Below are 20257 nucleotides of genomic sequence, written 5' to 3'. Positions count from 1 at the left end.
ATAATAATACAATGAATAAAGTATTTAATAATAAAGGCTTTAATCAAGGCTATTTCTTTAAAATAACTGCACTGGCATGTACCCAGAGGGGATACCTGCAGAGCACCCAGGTGGTCAGAAGGACTTTGATCTGAAGTGTAACATTTTAAAGAGCCTAACACGTGCTTTTCAGATACTTTTAATTCTGTTGCATTTTAACTTAAATTGAAATACCTCCACTTTGAGCAGTCCCACCCACTGTCCAACCCCGTTTAGACAAAACAAAGGTCTTTGAATCGCCTGCGTTACGTCACGCATATGCGCATGCATACGGGCTGGTGGACAGGCTGTCGCCGGGAGGCTGGAAAATCTTATGGAAAACCAAACCAACATTGGAGTATTAATAGCAGCGGTGTCTTACACTTGTATCACAGCGTTTAAGAGGCAGGCCGGCTCTTCTGACTGCGTACTTGAAGTATAAAAGCCGGTCATTATGGAGCATTGCTGGAGATTGACGGCGGGTACCTCCCAACAGGAGCTGCTTTACAGCTCCCGTAGCTACCCCATGTGAGCCTCTATTTTAGCAGGCACACAGGTCTGTTTTTATTTTGCGGTACTGCATAAGTACTGCCTCTGTTTTCATCCAGGGTTAGTCAGCTCTGCGTTTATTCATCTGTACCTGCTCAACATCCGTCTGCTTCCAAGAAGACATGTCCGGGACCCACTGCTGAGAGTCTGTTTTCTCACAATATTTAAAATAATCAAATGAAAATGAAGTCGTCTCTGGCTCCTGGGATAAGACTTATCACCAACTTTTCTCGGGATAGTTGGTAAGTTTCCATTCTTTTTGTCCTCTTGGCGCACACGCAGCCCTGTAATGGAGATTGCTGCTTCTTATCTCTGCTAAATGATTGATATCTCTGTTAGATGATTGACTCAAACTAGTCGATAAACCGTCAGAATGTGAACTGTTCTGGGACCAGTAAATCCAGAGACATTATCATGTAACCAGCTATTGTTTTAAACGTCTCAGTTCCTGTTATAAATGTATTACTACTTCTTGTTTTCTGTACCCGGCACGTCTGGTTTCCCCTGTGCGAATCTAGAATCCCACCAAACTCCATTAAAAAAAATTGACATTTTAAGAGGTGGCCGGCCACAGTTTCCAGTGTCGACCACTGGATTATTTTTGCAATAACCGAAAACTGTCGAAAGGGATTTATACCTCCAGATTTATCAGCAAATAAAGTGTCAGTAAAGTGCCATTCCATTATATTTCCTGCTTTTCTAAATCTGACTGAATATAGAAAATACAAATTTTTCTTAAGACAACTCAGGCTCCTCAGGTATGTTTTGTAAATGCAGGTAACCAGTTTTTGCTGGTTACCAAGCTGGAAAACTGCAAGCCACCAAAAAGTTACAAATTGCACAGATTTTATGGAATACAATGAAAAAAATAAAAAAGGAACTGCGGCTGCAGTAAAGACTGAAACTAACTGGGTGAATCTTGAAGAGAGTTTTCATCAGTGAGTCTCATGAGGATTGTGTAGCTCAGAATGAGTCGGACCAGTCTGATAGATGGATCCCCACCAAAAGAAAAGCCAGCAACTGGAAAAAAAGCATCTTTAAATTCTTAAAATGTTTGAGGAAAGGAGAGTACACGAGAGTAGGAAGAGTATCATGTGACTCAACTTCAGTTTCCCTTTATTTCAGTTTCATATACTTTGAGAAGGTCACATTGAAATTATTAAAGCAAATGATTGAATTATTGACCCACACAAAATGTTTGTCTCACACACAGTTTGTTATTAACAAAGGATGTGCCCTTAACTCCTCCCGCCATATCTGCTTGGAACACTCTTGCAGTGGTTTGCCATGATAATAACGCCGGAATATGAAAACCATTCAATGACCTGAATGTACAGCATAGTATAAATTTCTCCAAAAACAAAGATCAAACTAAATAATCAAATGATGATAATAAGACAAAACCGAATGTTTCATAAACAATGATGATGATAGTTAGTGTTTATGTTTGTTTACCACCTTCTGAAAGCATTTTTTATGCACAGTCTTCACCATTAAGTTTATCAATTCAGACAAATGTGCGTCATATTTGTGTTTGTCCTGATTCCTGATTCTTTAAACACACCTTCGTACTGTATCTCTCAAATTCTGGTGAAACAATTTAGGTGAAATCACTGGACTAAAAGAACTTTAGGTTCACATTCCTTTTGAAAAGATAGACAGATAAACTTTCATGGGTCATAAACCAAATAAAAGTAGGCTTTGAATGATTTAACACTCTTGCATCTCAAATTAACACCTTACACTCCAAGTATAATGTGAGCACTGAGAATACTTTTTCCACTTATTAACTTGTGTTGTTTAGCCAGCATGAAAACAGCTGATCTTTGAGTTTGTTACCCAAACAAATATTTCTACGTCAGTGGAAAGTTTTACTGTTTCGTGTCATGTGTTTGTGCTGGAGGCATTTTAATTGATGTCACTGCATGATTAATAAGCATACCTTAGTTATTCTCTTTGTAGGTTTATTTTTATTATTCTGTTTTGATATTTTGAATAATAAAGATAATTTGATTGTCATTTTTTAATGATTTTGGTTCTAATGTGTCTGTTTTTGCAGGTATCGTGGTTTTATTCTCATCCTCACCTTCCTGTTCTACACAGCCTATCACTTGTCACGGAAACCTATCAGCATCGTTAAGGTGACTGGAACAGTTGAATTTCTTTTTATGAACACTATTAACACTGTTTTTGCAGGATCAAATGCTCTCTAGAAGGACAGAACATGTCTTTCTTGTCTTGTACTTTTTACCCTCAAAAATGGATAAAATCTTTACCTTTTAACACTGCTCACTCAGGCCATTTGTTATCTCCTTACAGATATATTGATTAAATCTAATTTCTAACATTCAATTTTTAGCTTGTCACAAGATCAGGGAGACAACAGAAGATACGCTCTTTTAAGAAAATAACTTTATCTACATATAACTCAGACACAGCCACAATTAAAGGTATTCGTGTCTTTACAAATTCATAGAAATTAACAGCTGAAGCACAAAAGCTGGTAGAAAAGCAAACGGCTCTAAAGGACGTCTGCTGAATATGCTAAAGGGATTTTCTTAAACATCTATCATGTGATACTCAGGTGAAAGGATTACCATTGCCTGTTTTGCCTGTAAGTCCTGTTGAACTGGAACGTAAAGCTAACGGCTAATTTCCTGTACCATATATGTCTTCTTTCATGAGCTGTTGTTTCAATCAAAGATAGTCAAGCAACAATTGAAAGTGTTTGCATGACACAGCAATGGTCTGCAAATGAAGGCTTTTAAAGTCAAATGCTGTAAAAGCCCCTCATTGTTTAAATTACAAAGTATTCATGAAGTGGTCATAAAACAATCATAGGCTGTGATCCTTTCACCCTGAGAGCTGCAGTGTGTTGTTTGTGGTAATAGTGGTATCCTGGCATATTCTTATACTGTATCTTTATACATTTATACACCTATAGAAGATAATTTTTTTTAATCTTTGGCTCTTCATTTGCTTGTGTCAACTACTGTTTTAGTCATTTCAATTGGTTTCTTTCCACATTCTTCTCTCGCACTCAGAGTGAACTGCACAGAAACTGCTCCAACGTCATTCAGCCAAAAGACATTAATATAACCAATAATGTTACCTGGTGCGATTGGCCACCCTTTGGTAAGTCCTTTAATTGCTGTCATTAATGCTCACTTTGGAAACACAACTTCTAGTAGATGAGATTTTGGACAATTGCAGCTCTCAGAAAGTTTCAGTGTACCAAATTATTACTACACATGATTTATCAGTTGGTTAGGTGTTTGTAGTGGAAAAGTGGCGTATGCATGCATAGGAGGAGCTGCTGTGGTGAAGCAGCTTCTTGAAGCTCTGAAACTCAAAAAAAAACAAGGAAAAGGGAGACTTTGTTTGTCGTCTGTAGTACCCCAGAAATTCCAAGTATGTTGATGCATGATTACCTACTGCGAAGGACATGCTGTACACTGATAACTAAATAGTTTGTAGTGTGGGTGTAGATTTTCTCTGAGACTGGAGGCCACATTATAGAGGTGTTCAAGTAAATTTTACACCTTTTCTAGATCATTTTATGATGAAAACTTTAAAATCAGCCACTATGAGATACTACAAAATGAACTGGTGGTTTTGCTCTGGTTTTATATTTGTGTTTTTATATTTTTTTTATATTAGAGTTTTTGGTTAAAGTCCACCAGCTGCTGTTGACTCACGTATAGTTGTCTTTACTTGTTGGCATTAGTATTATAGGTCATTTAAACCACATACACAGCTACACTGTGGCCAGAAGTTGAGGTCAATAGATGAAATCTGCAGTACCTGGAACTTTTTTGGGGAAAAGTCTGGTGGAGAGTTAAGCTTAGTGCTCTAAATCCATAGAGGCTGCACTGTCGTGGCCAAGGTTGTTGTTTTTGTTTGTGTGAGCTGCTGTGAAACTGAGCTGATCATGTGAGACCTGCAGCTGATAAATATTTAACTTTTAGTTAATGTTACAGAAACACAGAAAAGAGATAAGTGTTTGAAGCTGCACTAGAAGAATACTGGCTATAAGATAGATACAATTACATCTTCTACAACAGAGAGAATTACCACCAGTTGCACTTGTCATAGTTCCTGTGCTCTGTGGTTACTTTTCTGGCAAGTTTGAAAGCAGCTAAATTACAGGGATTATATTAAAAGGGTCCTACTGTCATTCCTTCCTCTTTGTCAAGCAACTTTAAGTCTGTGGTTAAGTTTGCAGCTCGAATCTAGTCCAGCTGTGATCGTGTGAGAGCCTGTAATAGGTTAATAGTCCATCATATGGTCAGACCAGAGAGCCAGACAACTCTGTGTTCACAGACGTCCCACCCATCAGTTCATTCAAAACATTTTTTTTGCAAATAAACCAATCAGAAGAAAGTTGACAAAAAGGGGACCGCTAAAGATAGAAGAGCTATTAATAATATTAATTAGGCATATATTATGATGTTGTTTAGCAACAACCTAGCAACAGACTAGGTTCACTGACCAAACAACATTGTAGCATAGGCATGTGGTAGTAAGATAAACAAGAATTATTTTATTGATGACAGGAATAAAATGAGGAGCTGGGAATGAGATTAACAGGTCCAGAACTCTGCTGCAGTTTTTTGTGTGTGTGAGCCGTACTAATTGACGAAGACCTCACAAAATTATACGCACCGATGCGGAGAAAAGTGACAGTTTTCTCTGTTTTCTTGTTAAAGACCAGGACAACTATCAGACACTGTTTGGGGTCTTGGATAACTGCTTTCTGGTTGCTTATGCCATCGGGATGTTTTTCAGGTTTGTATTTGCTGTTTTTGGCTGACCTTGTTGTGTTTTTGTCTGAGAGGGCATGTGCTGCACTGACTAATAATCATCTCTCATGTTCTCAGTGGGATATTTGGTGAGCGTCTCCCTCTGCGGTACTACCTGAGTATTGGGATGTTGATGAGTGGGTTGTTCACATGTCTGTTTGGCCTCGGCTTCTACTGGAACATCCACTCACTGGGGTACTACGCCTTCGTCCAGGTAAAGAAACAAATCCACAAACCTTTAATTTACTTTCTGATTCATGTATCCTGTTCTCTTTTATTATTTCAATTGTGGGGCATCTGACTGTGATATCATTTATAAATAAGAGCTGAAATGTGAGCTCATCAGCCACACATTAGCTGATTTAGGTTGCTAGCACGAAAGTGGTGGTTTCGTTAGCCACACAGTTGAGAAAGTAAATGGGTAAATGTCCTGTAACTGTTTTAATGTTAAAAATCCAACTATTAGACAAAAACAGGGGAAGAGAGTGTAGAAAGCCCGCCCTAACTGAACGCAACTGAAATTATAGACTCTCTTTGAAGCTGATTAATCTAACACTTGGACACAAATGAAAAGCAAAGTGCGGTTTTACACGATTTAACTTCATCTTTACTGAACAGCAGCCAGCTGCAGTGACCGTGGAGAGCTTCCCTGGAGCTATCAGCTCTCAGTGCTCCTTCAGAGACACAAACCCAGATGGAGATGCTGCATAAATACACTGTGTTTACAGTTCAATTTGTGACATAAAGTAAAGTTTAGCTGTTGTATTAGTCTAAGAGAGAAAGTAGATTTGCATCCTTTTATCTTATGTTGCACAAGCCTTTTGTTTACATTTCTAAACAGATTGTCTTTAAATCTCTTTCTCTGCTGAGAGTGAGGAAACTTTGATTTGCTATAAACAAAATTGTGTCCATTTCGGAAACGACTGCTGCATACAAAAAAACTGCATTAGGTGGAAAAAATAAGGGAAGTGCAGTGATCAGATGAGCTGTCTCTTGCTGACCTCAGGTTTTACTGATCGCTGAGCTCTGTAGAAATGTTTTCTCTCACTCGTCTTAAACACAGGCGCTGTCAGAAGAGTGTTATTTCACTTCAGGGCTTTTTTCACGCCTTTTGACCACTAATAATCACACACCAATGGGTTGGATTAGCTCAGAAACAAGTGAAAAAAATTAGCTTCAGCCACAGCTTAGGCTAGTTGCCTTCCCATAAATTAGGGATGCCAGTAATGAGACTATTTATTCTGTTTTTTAACCCTCTCAGGCTCAGATTAAACTTTTTGTTGCTAATGCACAACCAAATCCTGCAGTGGTACTTCAAAGTAAAAAAAACTCATAAAATATGTATGTGGGGTAATCAGGTTGTTAGTTTTTAACTGTTGCAAATCTGCAACGCCTGCCTGGAGAGGGTTAAGTCTTTAAATCGAAACCTCAGCTTAAAAAAACTGGAGATATTTGATTTATAGATATATAAAAAGCAGAAAAGCTGCACACCCTTATCTTTGAGATGAGTTTGTCCCCCTATAAATGCAGGAAAATATTTATTTATTTAATTTTTCTGACCTTTGTGCAGTTGCCAGATTGCAGTATTGTTTTACACCTCTGAAGTATCACATGAGCTTCACATGCGTCACATGACCAGCAGTCAAATTCCATCAGCACTTCTCAGGAAAGCATGGAAAGTTAATCAATTAATAAATAAAGTTAAAATTAATAAAGTTAATTTTAAATAAAAATAGGATCCATTCAATAAATGGACATTGAATTGAGTTTGTAAGAGAAAAAAAAGCCGTCTATGGCAATAGAGAAATTGAAATCTGTGACCGGAAGTATTTAAAAAACTGGGTCAACAGTATTTATTTAATTTATGTTTATTTTAACCTGTTAACATGTGCACTTTAGGTATGGATATTGAGCATCTCTTACAGGCGTGACCACTGAGAGCTCTGCAGGTCAGTGCAGACCTCTCTTAGCAGCTTTTCCACTTGAACGTGCACAGATCACATGGTGGCTTAGTCACTCTTAGATCACACTTATCACATGACTCACAGCTGCATCACATGACTGCACATGCAGAGCTTTGCTTATATCAGTTTGGTGTAGGAATGTAGAATCTATGTTCGTTGATCTCTTCTTCTTTTCCTCTTTATGCGGAGTTTACAGGGTTTCACGAAGAACGTTAACGCAGTCCAGGTTCTCTTTCTGTTTCATTCTGCAGGTCATGAACGGGCTGGTGCAGACCACCGGTTGGCCAGCAGTGGTGGCTTGTGTTGGCAACTGGTTTGGAAAGGGGAAGTAAGTAGTGGGGGAGAATTCATGCTGAATGTGCGTTAGAAATTGCTTTTTTTCCCTTCTTTTTTCTTTCTTTTTTTGATGGCAGCAGAATGAAACACAAGCACATTGTCAAACCAGGCTTGGTTGTAGGTCAGACGACACTCACATCATAAATTAAAGTTATGAGCCTGAACAACTGGTTCTCACTGAAGTAGAACTACAAGCACAGCAAGCAGACAGACATCATATTAAGAATATATAATTGGCTCTAAAAATACACTAAAGAAAGGGGCAGGGAACAGAAAAAAGAACAATATTTATAGTAACAGTCACATGTCTGTCAGTGTTTGCACTGCTGCTATTGATTATGTCCACCTCAGCCAGTCAAAGAAGTTAGGTTGCACTAAAAAGAAGATTGCATGTGTACATAGGTGATGAGTATTGACAAGATCTAATTCACTGCCATTATCAATTCCGCTTATAGGTTGGATTCTCGATCAGTTCCCTTATTAACTCCTCATCAATTCTGAGTGCAAAACTATTGATATCTTTGAGTCTGAACACGGTGTCCAGTTCAAAATAAGCTTTTATGTGACTTAGGTGTGCAAAAGCTGTCATAAGTTTGCTGGAGTCTTTGTGTTAGGGGAATTGCTGTAAACCTGCCTTTACCTGACATATGTAATCATATGTCAGGTGCACCATATTTATATGATAAAGAAAAGCATCAGGAGTAAATATGAGGCACTTACATATGAAATTTTAACTTCAACAGATAACAGGACTGTTCTCTTTTTCATTCATCTCCATAATTTTGCTTGTCACTGCTCTGATCTTTGCTCATACTGAGGCTCCCGGCTTGTGGCTGGCTGAACTGTGGATAGCTTTAGCTTGAGACATTTTTCCCATGTAACGTGGCTACATGACTACAAACTATTTAACAATATAAACCTGGATATTTATGGACATAAAAAACAAAAACATGTTATCAGTTTCTGGCAGATGACTGCTTTTTAACACAAAACTGATCCCTAACCTGTCACTCAACTCAAATACGAGGATTTTGACAGAGTAAACTTGTCGAAAAATCACCATATTTGAGAATTGAAACTCATCATTTTACTGTCATTCTATTAATTTCTCAATGACTCCCCTCAGCTTACAAGTAGAGGCACCTCTGCAGCTTTGTATCGACCATAATGATTTTTTTACTCCAAAGAAAATCTCAATATGAAGTTTCAGGCAGACATGTCAGTTGGAACTAATTTAGCAGATTGACAGATCTGGAGTGGAGAGATAACCTGTGTGAACCGCTGCATCTGGAAGTCCTGCACAGGCGGTGCATGAGAAGGACATACATCGTGTTTCAGAACTGGATATTGAATACTCTAGCACCGGCACAAAAGTCCTGCAAAGTTCACCAAATGTCAATTTCACCAGGTTTTTTCTGGCCATATCAGCAAACATGTTACGTTTTTTTTTTACCTTAATCAAACCGTGAGAGAAAATGGACATCATGCTTATTAGTCAGTTAAACAATCAGCTTGTTCTTATGTACATTTGTAATCTGGCTAAGCCTGTTTTCCTGCCTCCCAGTGGTCATGCTAAGATATGTTAACCATTGTCTGGGTCCTGCAAATCTCTTGTGCTCCCGGATTCAGAGTATCAGAGAGCACAAGAAATGATTGTGAATCATCACAGCACACACGCTCTCTCAGATAAAAAGGCAAAAGGTCAGCCAAAAAAAAGCACACACAAACCTGGAAAACACCCTGATGGCTTTATCCAAGACCCTGCACAGTGTCTGATAGTTCTAGAGAAACAGGAAACAGATAAAACTCTTTCTTTTCTCCCTTTTTAAATTCATAACGTTTATAAATGTGTGTTTTTACTGGCCTTCCACTCACAAAAGCGGTGACAGCTGACACACACATGACAGTTTTAGGCCTTAATTTGTGGCTCGCAGACATTACTTATACATTTGCCACATTGTTTACATGTATAACAGAAGCAAAGCATAGTAGGCCCCATTTAAACCCCAGTAGTGATCTCTGTTTTAATGAACCAGAGCCCTAATTAAGTTCTTGCCTACTTTTTACTTCCCCAAATGTCTTCAGTGCATAAAACAACATAAAGGCATGCTGACAAGCTTCAAGACTCCAGCTCAGCATTCATGAATCCATTTTGTAAAACTGACTTTCAGCAGGAGAACTTCTCGTGACCTTCTCTGTTTTGATTGCCAGGCGTGGCTTCATCATGGGTGTGTGGAACTCCCACACCTCAGTGGGAAACATCCTGGGCTCCCTCATTGCGGGAGTCTTCGTCTCCACGGCCTGGGGATTATCCTTCATCGTCCCCGGAATCATCATCGCCTGCACTGGGGTCCTGTGCTTCTTCTTCCTGGTTGAGAGTGAGTTTCCGTTTGTCAGACAAAATCCAAAATACTTCCCCAAAGTGAGCTTTAAGATTTAATGTCTCCCGTCCCATTTCGTCCGTTCTCTTTTCAGAACCTGAAGACGTGAACTGCTCATCTCCTCAGCATCATGTAAGTTACAAAAGCAACGCATCCTTTCCCCTCTTTCCATGAAAAAGTCTGCTTGAGCTGTTCATTTGTGTGTCAGAGTGGTCAGGAGAGGAGTCAGGAGGTTGGTGAGACGGCGCCTCTCTTGCGGGACTCATCCATTGTTGATCCATCCATCAATGGAGCCGTCTCCACTGAGCCAGACGTGATTGTTGAGGAGCACAGCGAGGCCATCAGCTTCCTCGGAGCGCTGCGCATACCTGTGAGTGGAAATGGCACCTTTAATCACAGAAATGTGATTGATTGGCTTTGAATGTGCAGATATTTGTGCCATATTTTACAGTAAAATTTTCCCATCACGCTGAGTTTAACTCAAGGGTTGAAAATTGCTAACTTTGGCACCACCTAGTGGCTAATTAAAAATATCACTCCAAACCAACGTTATAAAAACTATTTTAAAGTTTCTTTAACAATGAAAAATATTCACAAATTGTTTTTATATTTATATTATTAAAGTTGAGGTTGTCAGACTGTTTTTGTCACAGCTGTGTGTCTTAACTGGTCACTTAAATGAAAAGGAGCCGTTATCACTGTTATTAACGAGACTTTTGTTTCTTCGAAAGTCACAAACCCACGCGGCTCCTGTGAAAACGGCTCTGTGTGTTTATCCTGTTAAAGATGGGAGGGACAGTGACTGGTCGTTTAATCTCATTGTTATGTTTACTTTGCTGATAATGAGACTGTTGCCTAGTAACAAATAAGACACATTTTACACAACAATTAGAGACCAATTCATGCGTCACTTATTATCACCTTTACTTCACTCACTTTGACTTGATCACTCCCGTGATGATGATCGTTTTTGCTGTTAAGCGATTACCTGTTCTTTTCTTTTTTTTTTTTTTACTCCAACCAATCAGCAGCGAGCAAATTATCCGCCAGACAGCACGAAGAGCGCTGCAGAAGTCGCCTGGGGGCACTTAACGCTTTTTCTTTTTTTTTTCTTCAACTGTCAAAGAAACAGTTGATTTTTCCAGTCAGTGTTTATTATGACTTTAGGAAAGAACCTTATGAGAAACAATTACTTTCCCATAAATATGCCTGTCACAAAGACCCGCCTTCCTGGAGGTTTCTGCTGGAAACAGCAATGATTCTGTTGGAATAATAAATGTGAATCAAAGATAATGATTAGGAATTTACGTGAGTATATGTTAGAAAAAATAAGACAAAATAAGAGTTATTAAGTTGCAGTTTAACTACAACTCTATAAATTTCGCCAGTGCAAATAGTCCTGATCAAAAACGAGTTATAACTCTTTTCCACTCTTCAGTATGCCTGGTTAACAAACACTACCAGTGGGTTTTATTATTATTGATAACATGGTGAATTTCTGCTGTTTGTTACTGTTAAACTGTTTCTATGAGTCACCTCTTTCTTTGTGATCAGCTATTCATCAGTGGTATGAAGACAGGTTTGCATGAACAGGTCCTGAGCAGTGAATGAGTTAAGCATAGATACATGGATACATATTAAATACATTATAGGTACCTGTGTTCATGTATATCTCCTAGGGAACTAGGAGAAACCATAGTCATCTGCAATCATATGTGCACTTAAAAAAAGGTTGTTTTTTTTAATCACCTCAAATTGTTCTATGCATGGGGAAAGGCCCATGCAGGTGAGAAGGTCTAAGAAATTCAGAACCCATGAGGTGACTCACAGTCATTTCCCAATGACTTTGAATAAACTGGAATTAAGCGATGTCCTCACTGTGGGTTCATGAGAAAGAGTCAGAGCTGTTTTGAAAACCGTGCATGGATTTGACACGCAACTCTGCTCCTGTCATTGTATCAGAAGGGGAGGGTGTTTGATTTCCACCTGTGTTGCACCTCTCTGATGGTTAACGGTGAATTGCAGGATGACAGACACTTTAAGTTGCTTCTGGGGTTTTTTCATGATGTTTTCTGTCTCTCAGGGCGTGGTGGAGTTCTCGCTCTGTCTGCTTTTTGCCAAACTGGTCAGCTACACCTTCCTCTACTGGCTTCCTCTCTACATCTCAAATGTTGGTCAGTATTTACACACATCATTTTACTATTAAGATAACCTAATGATCAGTTCACGTGATTTAAAGCAGTTTTTAGAGTTAATGCATTTGTTTTGTTTTTGTTTTTTAGCACATTTTGAGGCAAAAGAAGCAGGAGATATGTCGACATTATTTGATGTCGGAGGAATCTTGGGTAAGCTTTGAGTCTTGTTTGATTTGTAAAATCACTCAGTCAGTTCAGTTTTTGCCAGAAATAAAGATGCAGAACATGATGCAAAAATGCATCTTTGCAGTGTGACTGTGTCACATACGGCTGTGTGACAGGCAGGATTTGGACCCAAATGCAGAAAATAAACTCAAGACTTTAGCTTTATTCCTGTAACCCTAAAGGAATGCTGAAAGTAAAAATGTTTGCACAATAGGAAACCAAAATATCAGAAATATCATGAAACACAGGAGAAGGAGGTGCAGAGCATTGAGGAACGACATGAGGAAGGGCAAAGGGAGAACTGGGGTTATAAATAAACACAAGATAATAAGGAAGATCAGAAACACCTGGGAACACAGCTGGTACAAATCTGGGATACAAGACTAGGAAAGGAAATCTGAATGTTAAACACATGAGACAAAGGTTACGAAAAAGCAAGACAGGGATACCTAACACAGAGACAGATGGTCAGATATGGTACAGGGAAACATGAGGGAGACCTGAAGACCAAACTCTGAGTACAAACAACATCAGTTGTAACGGGGGATAAATACAAGTGAAATATACAAAGGTGAAAACTATGCAGTAAGTAAAAATATAATAAATATATAATACATATATAGTTATATTAAACTAATTATAAACAATTATAAGTAGTGATATCTTAGTCTTCTGTAGAAACAAAGATCTTTAAAATTAAAACTAAAAACTTTTTTGAACACTTGTTTTTAATGAATTCTTAATATTAAAATCTTAACTTTTAACCTTTAAATAACCTTGAATTAACCTTTAAATTTGTGCAGTTTTTACTATTCAAAGTATAATGTATCGCATAATATCCATGCTCAATGATAGCGATAGAAGAAAAGGATTCTGAATTTAGGCAAGATTTCAGGTTGTGAGGTTTGAGTGGGTGGTGACGGTGAGGTAGATGTGAAGTTTTTCAGCTGTGAACATTTCATGCAGGTATCTCCTGCTCTTAAGCAGTTATGGGGGTTCAACAATTGTGGAAAAAATAAGACAAATTAAAAGGTTTCAAATTTTCAACCCGCCCGTATAGTTCAAGAGACTAACTCTGAAAATATTTGTGGGAAGAAGGAAAAACTTGACTGAACTGTCTTTGTGTCTGCAGGAGGCATCTTGGCGGGCCTTGTGTCTGACTACACTGGGGGGAGGGCGTCGACGTGCTGCGTCATGCTGGTTGTTGCTGCCCCCATGGTGAGTGTCACCTCTTATATTAGATTAATAATATTATTGTGGAGCAGTGAAAATGGACGGGGGGTGGGAGGGTGGCTGGTGTAAACTTGATTTTTAAAAATCCAAGAGGTCTACAACACTTTCATTTAAATAACTAACACTTGTCATGGTTAGAGGCTTCTGCATACAAGCCTTCATCATGGGTAAAAAACCTCAAATTTATTAAATGCATCTTGCTAGTATTGGGTTGGACCCTCTTTTACCTCTAGAACTGCATTAATTCTTCATGGCATCGATTGAACAAGGTGCTGGAAACACTCATCTGAGATTTAGGTCCATATTGAGACGACAGCCTCACACAGTTTCTGTAGGATGTGACTCTCCCGTTCCACCATATCCCAAAGGTGCTCGATTGGATTGAGATCTGGTCACTGTGGAGGCTATTTGAGCACAGTGAGCTCATTCTTATGTTCAAGAAACTGTTTGAAGTTGTTAAAAACAAGTGTAAAAAGTTCAAATAAGTTTTCAGAAAGTTCAAGTTTTCTTTTACAGAAGATCACTCAGTGTGTGGGAGGTGTGACTAAAGCAACACTGTGATGTCACGCTTCATGAAAGATCAACACCCAGTCTAAGAATGCTGTTTAAAAAGGATAGGTGTATATGTATTACGCTTTTGATACTCCTTATGATCATGTGGTGACAATAAAGAAAAAAACATGGATTATCTTCAGCTTTATAGTTGAGGGAGCGTCGTTGTTGTCCACTGGCACCAGATTTGTTCCATTCAAAATAAGAACAACTCACTGAAATATGGAAACACACAGTATATATACAGACAGTATATTCTGCTGTTCACAAAAGTCAATCACAAGTGTGTGTTTTTTTTTGACCAGTTTTGTCATCCGAGTTCAGGAAGCTTCTCTCAGTCAAAGTGTATTTAATGTTTTTGACAGGATGATATTTCACACTGATGTGAGAGAGGTTTCTGGCTGTAATAATTGTCACCCATGTGCAGATTTTCCACAATTAGTTGATTGGCTGATTATTTGTTTTGCTCTCTTCTCAGCTTTTCCTCTATAATAACATCGGGCAGAGGAGCCTCGGTACTACAATCGGTAAGACTTCTTTATTTTGTCATTTTTAACTTTGATACTAATCACATTAAAAACGCCTTGTTGTTAAAATGTTTACTCAAATTACATTCTTGTATAATGTTTAAGAGTTTATGACACAATATTATGGAGTGTATGTAGCGTATGGTCATGATTGTAAACTGGTCACTTTGCCAAAATCAAAGTAAAATTCAAGAATATGACGGAAAGAGGAGACAGGAAGTATTGCACAGTAAAGCACTTTTGATAATCAAGAGGTCTGGAAATTGATCACAAGATGCAAGATTTCATTGATTTATTGATCATGTTTTCAGTAGAAAGAAAGATTTCAGAGTTATTAATTCATTATTTGAGCATAGATAACTCACAGATTCTTTACATTTGCTTACATTGACCTGAACTTAGCTCGAACTGAAAATAGATTAGATAGACTTGTTGTGGATTCAGCCCTAACTTATACTTTTTCTTTCTGTGTAGGTATGCTGTTATTGTGTGGAGCCCTGGTGAATGGACCTTATGCTCTTATCACAACTGCTGTATCTGCTGACCTGGTAAGGTCTAAGGCATCATAGGAAATCCTTTGCTTTACTTAAAAATGTCTCCGCCATTGGCATAATGATGCTTCCGTTGCCACAGGGGACACACGAGAGTCTGAAAGGAAACGCCAGGGCGCTGTCGACAGTGACCGCAATTATTGATGGGACAGGATCAATAGGTATGCATATCATGACTAAACGTTAAAAAATCTTGAGCTTAACTCTTTCATCTGTAATTATCATAATAACTAAGGAACAAACGAGTTGGTTAAGTCAGCAGAGGATTTTAAGCCTCTTTTGTCTCAAAAAAAGCCCAAAATCTTCCAGATGTCACCTGTTCAGCACCAAACTGCAGACAGGTAAAGTTAGCACCCATCTGTTGATCATGGTGGAACCATTTAGCCTTTAAAAGTGTTTGTATTGCCCTCAGGAGTTGGTGGACACTAAAAATAGAGCTTACATCTATCTTACTGTTAGTTTGTTTGCCCATGAACTCCTCCTGTGTGAACAGCAGATGAGAAACGAAACCCGACACGCAGGTACATCTTATTCCCCTCAAGGTTTTTTTCTATATCTGATGTTATTATGATGTCATCAGGTTGCCCAGCAACCACTTGCCAATGAGGTAGACATTGGACTTTACTCCAAGTTTACCAATGGCACCATATAAAAGCACTGTATGATCTGTAATTTCACAAAAATGACATCTATAATGTATATCCATAAAACTTTAATTAGGCTTGATGCGTCATCATGTTGCCTAGCAACCACATAACAAAAGACTAAACAGTCCTGTAGCGTGGTCATGTACTAGTATTCATATCATACTCTTTATAAAACACGGAGACTATTAGTTCTAATATAATTAATGCATCCTTGCATTTCTGTCCACATTTGTCTCATGGTTTAAATTAAAATTAAAAGCGTACACAGAACATAAACAGTTATTTTGTCTTTTGTACTCAGGACAGCAGTTTGTGTTACTGTAAAAAAGAAGATGGAAACTGATGAAGTCCTGAGAGACTAGAAAATTGAGTACTTAATGTGTGATTTAAAAGGAAATGGCTATTTTTCCATTTTGTGTTTTCCCTCCTGACTTTTTCATTTAAGTCTGAATAATTCTTGACGACTTTATGCGTTTACACTTAATGACTTATTTTTATGCTCTCTGCAGGAGCTGCACTGGGTCCTCTGCTGGCCGGTGTGATCTCACCAACTGGCTGGAACAATGTCTTCTACATGCTCATCTCTGCTGACGTCTTAGCCTGCCTGGTCAGAGAGCAATCTTTATCTGTTCACTCACATAGAATAAACTTGTTCCTTTTTAATGCAAATGCCAACCAGTTAATTTAAGGATTGTTGTGGTGGTTCATCCTAAATTTATTATTGTGTCTGCATAAAACCACTGATACAAATGTATACAAGAAAACGATATTAAACATTGTACACTCACTGGCCACTTTGTTAGGTACACCTGTTCAGCTGCTTATTAAGGCAAATATCTAATGAGCCAATCACACAGCAGCAACTCGAGCATCACAAACATAAACGTGGTTGTTACCAAGGTGTGCCTAATAAAGTGGGTGAGTGTAACACAACAAAGACAACAAAATTGACAGCTAAAGTTACCAAACAAACAAAATTACAACCTTACAAACAAATTTAGTAATTCATTCATTTAACAAAGAAATAAAGTGCAGTGGGCAGGATGACTCAACAGTGTTCACATTGAAAACATAAGCAGACTGGTGTGAGGTAGCAAAACAAAGCATGTCTGAATAGGCAAAAAAATGAAAAGGTAACTTATTGCAGTTGGAAGGTTTTTTAACAGCTTTCTTTGGTACAAAATGGACATTAAAGAAAAACTGTTCAGAACTTCTTATATAGTATATCTATATAGTTTACTTTAAAAATAAATTGGCACCGGTGAAACTGGCGTCTTGAATAAAGGAGCCAGCTGAGTCTGTGAAACATCTGAACATACAATTCTGCAGAGTCGGTTATATTTACCACAAACATGGTACCAGTCTCATGTCATAATAGTCCATTATTGGCAATGTAAGTTACATGACGAGTCTTTGTGTAACATTACTGGTATGTTACTGGTGCAATGCAGAATATCGGTGCCTAAGTCGAGACGTTGCCGCCGCGAAGCTAACCTCAATTCACTTGATTTATGTTGAGAAAAGGAGCAAACAATAGTTTGCCAATGCTGTCCTGTGGACCTTTATTTCACTAAGCTCCACATGGATCCTTTTTTATTCCTAATGATTTTTAAATATTGTGGTTTGTGAGTATGCCAGAGAACTTATGAGAACCACTCAAACCCCCAACTGACACTTCTTTTGTTTGGCTCCAGTTTTTGTCCAGGCTTGTTTACAAGGAAGCTCAGAGATGGTGTGGGTGTGGACCCAGAGCCAGAGGGTGAGTATCATCGTCAACGCCACTGTCTCTTTTTTCGACCTTTACCTTCTTTGTTTACATTCATTTCGGGGAACCCTAGAGATTAAGTAAGCCAATACAGAAAAGACTGATGTTTAAATATGTTTAACACAGCCGGTAAAAATGGAACACAATAGGAAGGCTTTTTACAAAAAAGCCTCAGTTTCTCTAGAGGTTGCATGAAAAGAAGGATGCCTGTGCATTAAAAAGGGAGCTGGGGAAATGTATTAGGATCGTTAATATAATAACTGGAAGCAGGTGGAAGCCACTAGCCTGGCTCTTCCCAGAGGCAACAAAATACACTTTTGAGAAAAAGTAAAGCACAGGAATTAGTTATATTGTGCTAGTTTAATCCAACCCTGAAGTAATTTGTTTTCCTCTGTAAACCTGAACACATCTGCACAGTAATCCAGATTAGGTGTTTTATTATAAACATGAGTCATTTATTCTTCAGAATATACTCACAGAATGAAATGAAATAATCTGAAATCAGTGCATCTCTGTTGTTTGCTGCTAAGCTAACAGTGTAGCATATGATTATAGTATCGGTTTTTCTGATCAGCCTCTACCTGCAGGAATTTTGTCATCCTCTAAACTAACTGTGACTTTTTATTGCAGGTTCAATGAGCTCTGAAATCAAAGTGAAAACCAAAACACACAAAGGGAGGAAACAATGAGGAAACTGACCTCACCGTACAACCAACTCTTTTTTTTTTTTAACTTCCAACTTGGACAATCTTCTGCTGAGCTGATGATTGAAGCCTTCTAACTGTACGACAGTATGCTTCTATAAGGAGACAAATGACTTTTTGAGGACTAATCCACTCATTCTTACTTGTTTTTAATGTTCTTTTAGCATTAAATGGTTTACACTGTTTTTTCTTCTTATTGAGTCTTTTTTTTGTCTCCTTGGTGTTTGTGCCCTTTCAATGCCATTTTAGGCAAACAAGCTGGAACACTGGCTGAGTCAGAAACTGCTTCAGAGGGTTTTACATGCAGTAGAAAGTCACCGTGTAACTGAAAACTAAGTGTAAGGAACTAAGTAAGAAAGATTTGTGATTTCAAATTTGGAAATTGGCTAACACTTTATAATGTGGCCGTGACTAACAGGGTTCGTGTAACGTGCCACGTGTGTAGTCAGTACAATCAGTGGTGTGAAAGGAGAGAAATGATACTGTAAATAATTTTAAATACTACAGGCATAAGTACACTGTAATAAAATTTAAGTTGTGAATAAGTAATTTTAAGTACTGTTTAACATTTTTCTTGATAATTTTGCAGAAAAACAAACAATATTTCCGTATGTTACATTGCAAATGCGTTGTACTTTTCAGTATTTTGGTCATATTATGAGCTGGTTTAACCTTCCAGAGCTTCCAGAAAATTAAAAATGACTTACCTACAAATACAATTTTATGTAATTTTAAGTAGCTAAGTAAGTAAAATAATAATATAATATAATTTGTGTCTCCTTTATTTTCTTGAAAGTTAGGCAAGGTCATGTCAATCTACGGCCCATAGTACGACGTACTTATGATGAAAGCTGGGGAATTATTGATTGTTTTTCCACAAAATTACCAAGAAATTAACTACACAGTAGTTTACTTGTAGTTAACTAAAGCTAGAGACTGTTGGATCAGATGGTTTTACCAGTCTTGCATGAGGCATGGGGTCACGAAGCTACTTCCCTGAAGCTTTTCATGTTAACTTTTTGAAGGAAGATTTTTTAAGTTGAATAAAAATGCTGTCAGTTCTGCTGCTGTATGTGGTAGATTTAAACTAAAAGAGACGATCGGTTTCTAGTGTAGATTATTCAACAGCAAACAGAAAAATGATTTTTTTTTCTTATATTGTTTCTTAACACTGTAAAGCCTAAACTGCCGGAAATGCAAACTTTTTTTGAAACTTGAATGTTTATTAAGCCTCCTGATAAATAAAAAAAGAAATTTGCACATGATTTTGCTACAGCTGGCATTTCTGTGTAATATATTGCTTACAGTATGCATGTGTCTGATTGTATACGTCAGGCTTTTCAGGTGAAAAAAAGTCACACTGATGTAAAAGCCATGTATCAAATATGAATAACTTGACATTGCAGAGTTAAAGAATCAATACCATGAAGTGTTTTTAAACCACAATGGATGTGCCTCATTCACTGCCAGTTAAAAATAAATATTTGATTTTATAGGATTTCCATACTCATGGGGATATATGAGGGTGGTGAATGACAGGAACATAAAAGCTGCAGCTGAGATGACGATGCCTGATGCCCTGAGGCAAAACTGGAAATCTGAGATTTTTAACAATCTGTGCAAATTATGGGATATTTAAGCCGGAGCTCAAACTGGAAATTTTCCGTTTTTTGGATGTTTGCATTTGGTGTTTAATTGGGAGGTTCAGATGTGGGTTACAGTAAGATTTCATGGAATTGAACACGTCAGTTGTTTATGCACACTCTGAGACTTGGGGAAACTTGAGTATAAGATATTAGACTGAGATATGGTCTAACTAAAGATATTACTGTGCAGTGGATGTGGGTGATTTTAATAATATGTTATTT

At 37.9% G+C, this 20257-nt stretch overlaps 1 protein-coding gene across 1 annotated transcript; it reads left to right on the top strand.

Annotated features, from left to right (window-relative positions):
- Positions 1 to 123: 123 nt before the first annotated feature.
- slc37a2 (solute carrier family 37 member 2) lies at positions 124 to 19887 on the top strand. Its single transcript, XM_040032387.1, has 18 exons — positions 124 to 809; positions 2627 to 2708; positions 3612 to 3702; positions 5277 to 5355; positions 5448 to 5583; positions 7585 to 7661; positions 9881 to 10047; positions 10145 to 10182; positions 10259 to 10420; positions 12134 to 12224; positions 12333 to 12395; positions 13543 to 13628; positions 14674 to 14722; positions 15197 to 15270; positions 15356 to 15434; positions 16430 to 16527; positions 17615 to 17679; positions 18316 to 19887. The coding sequence occupies exons 1-18, from the start codon at positions 745 to 747 to the stop codon at positions 18329 to 18331; spliced, it is 1518 nt and encodes a 505-aa protein (XP_039888321.1). The 5' UTR covers positions 124 to 744; the 3' UTR covers positions 18332 to 19887.
- Positions 19888 to 20257: the final 370 nt, after the last annotated feature.

Source organism: Simochromis diagramma, unplaced genomic scaffold (assembly GCF_900408965.1).
Source record: "Simochromis diagramma unplaced genomic scaffold, fSimDia1.1 OVJJ01000216.1, whole genome shotgun sequence".
NCBI classification, from domain to species: domain Eukaryota; kingdom Metazoa; phylum Chordata; class Actinopteri; order Cichliformes; family Cichlidae; genus Simochromis; species Simochromis diagramma.
The sequence above is the reverse complement of the archived record's forward strand: the minus strand, read 5'-3'. Positions and strand labels throughout refer to the sequence as shown.

Bases quoted from the DNA above. Each gene is read 5' to 3' on its own strand.
- slc37a2 (XM_040032387.1), top strand. From the start codon at position 745: ATGAAAATGAAGTCGTCTCTGGCTCCTGGGATAAGACTTATCACCAAC. The intron at 10,048-10,144 runs GTGAGTTTCCGT...TTCTCTTTTCAG, and splicing joins CTTCTTCTTCCTGGTTGAGA to AACCTGAAGACGTGAACTGC. The intron at 15,435-16,429 runs GTATGCATATCA...TGCTCTCTGCAG, and splicing joins TGATGGGACAGGATCAATAG to GAGCTGCACTGGGTCCTCTG.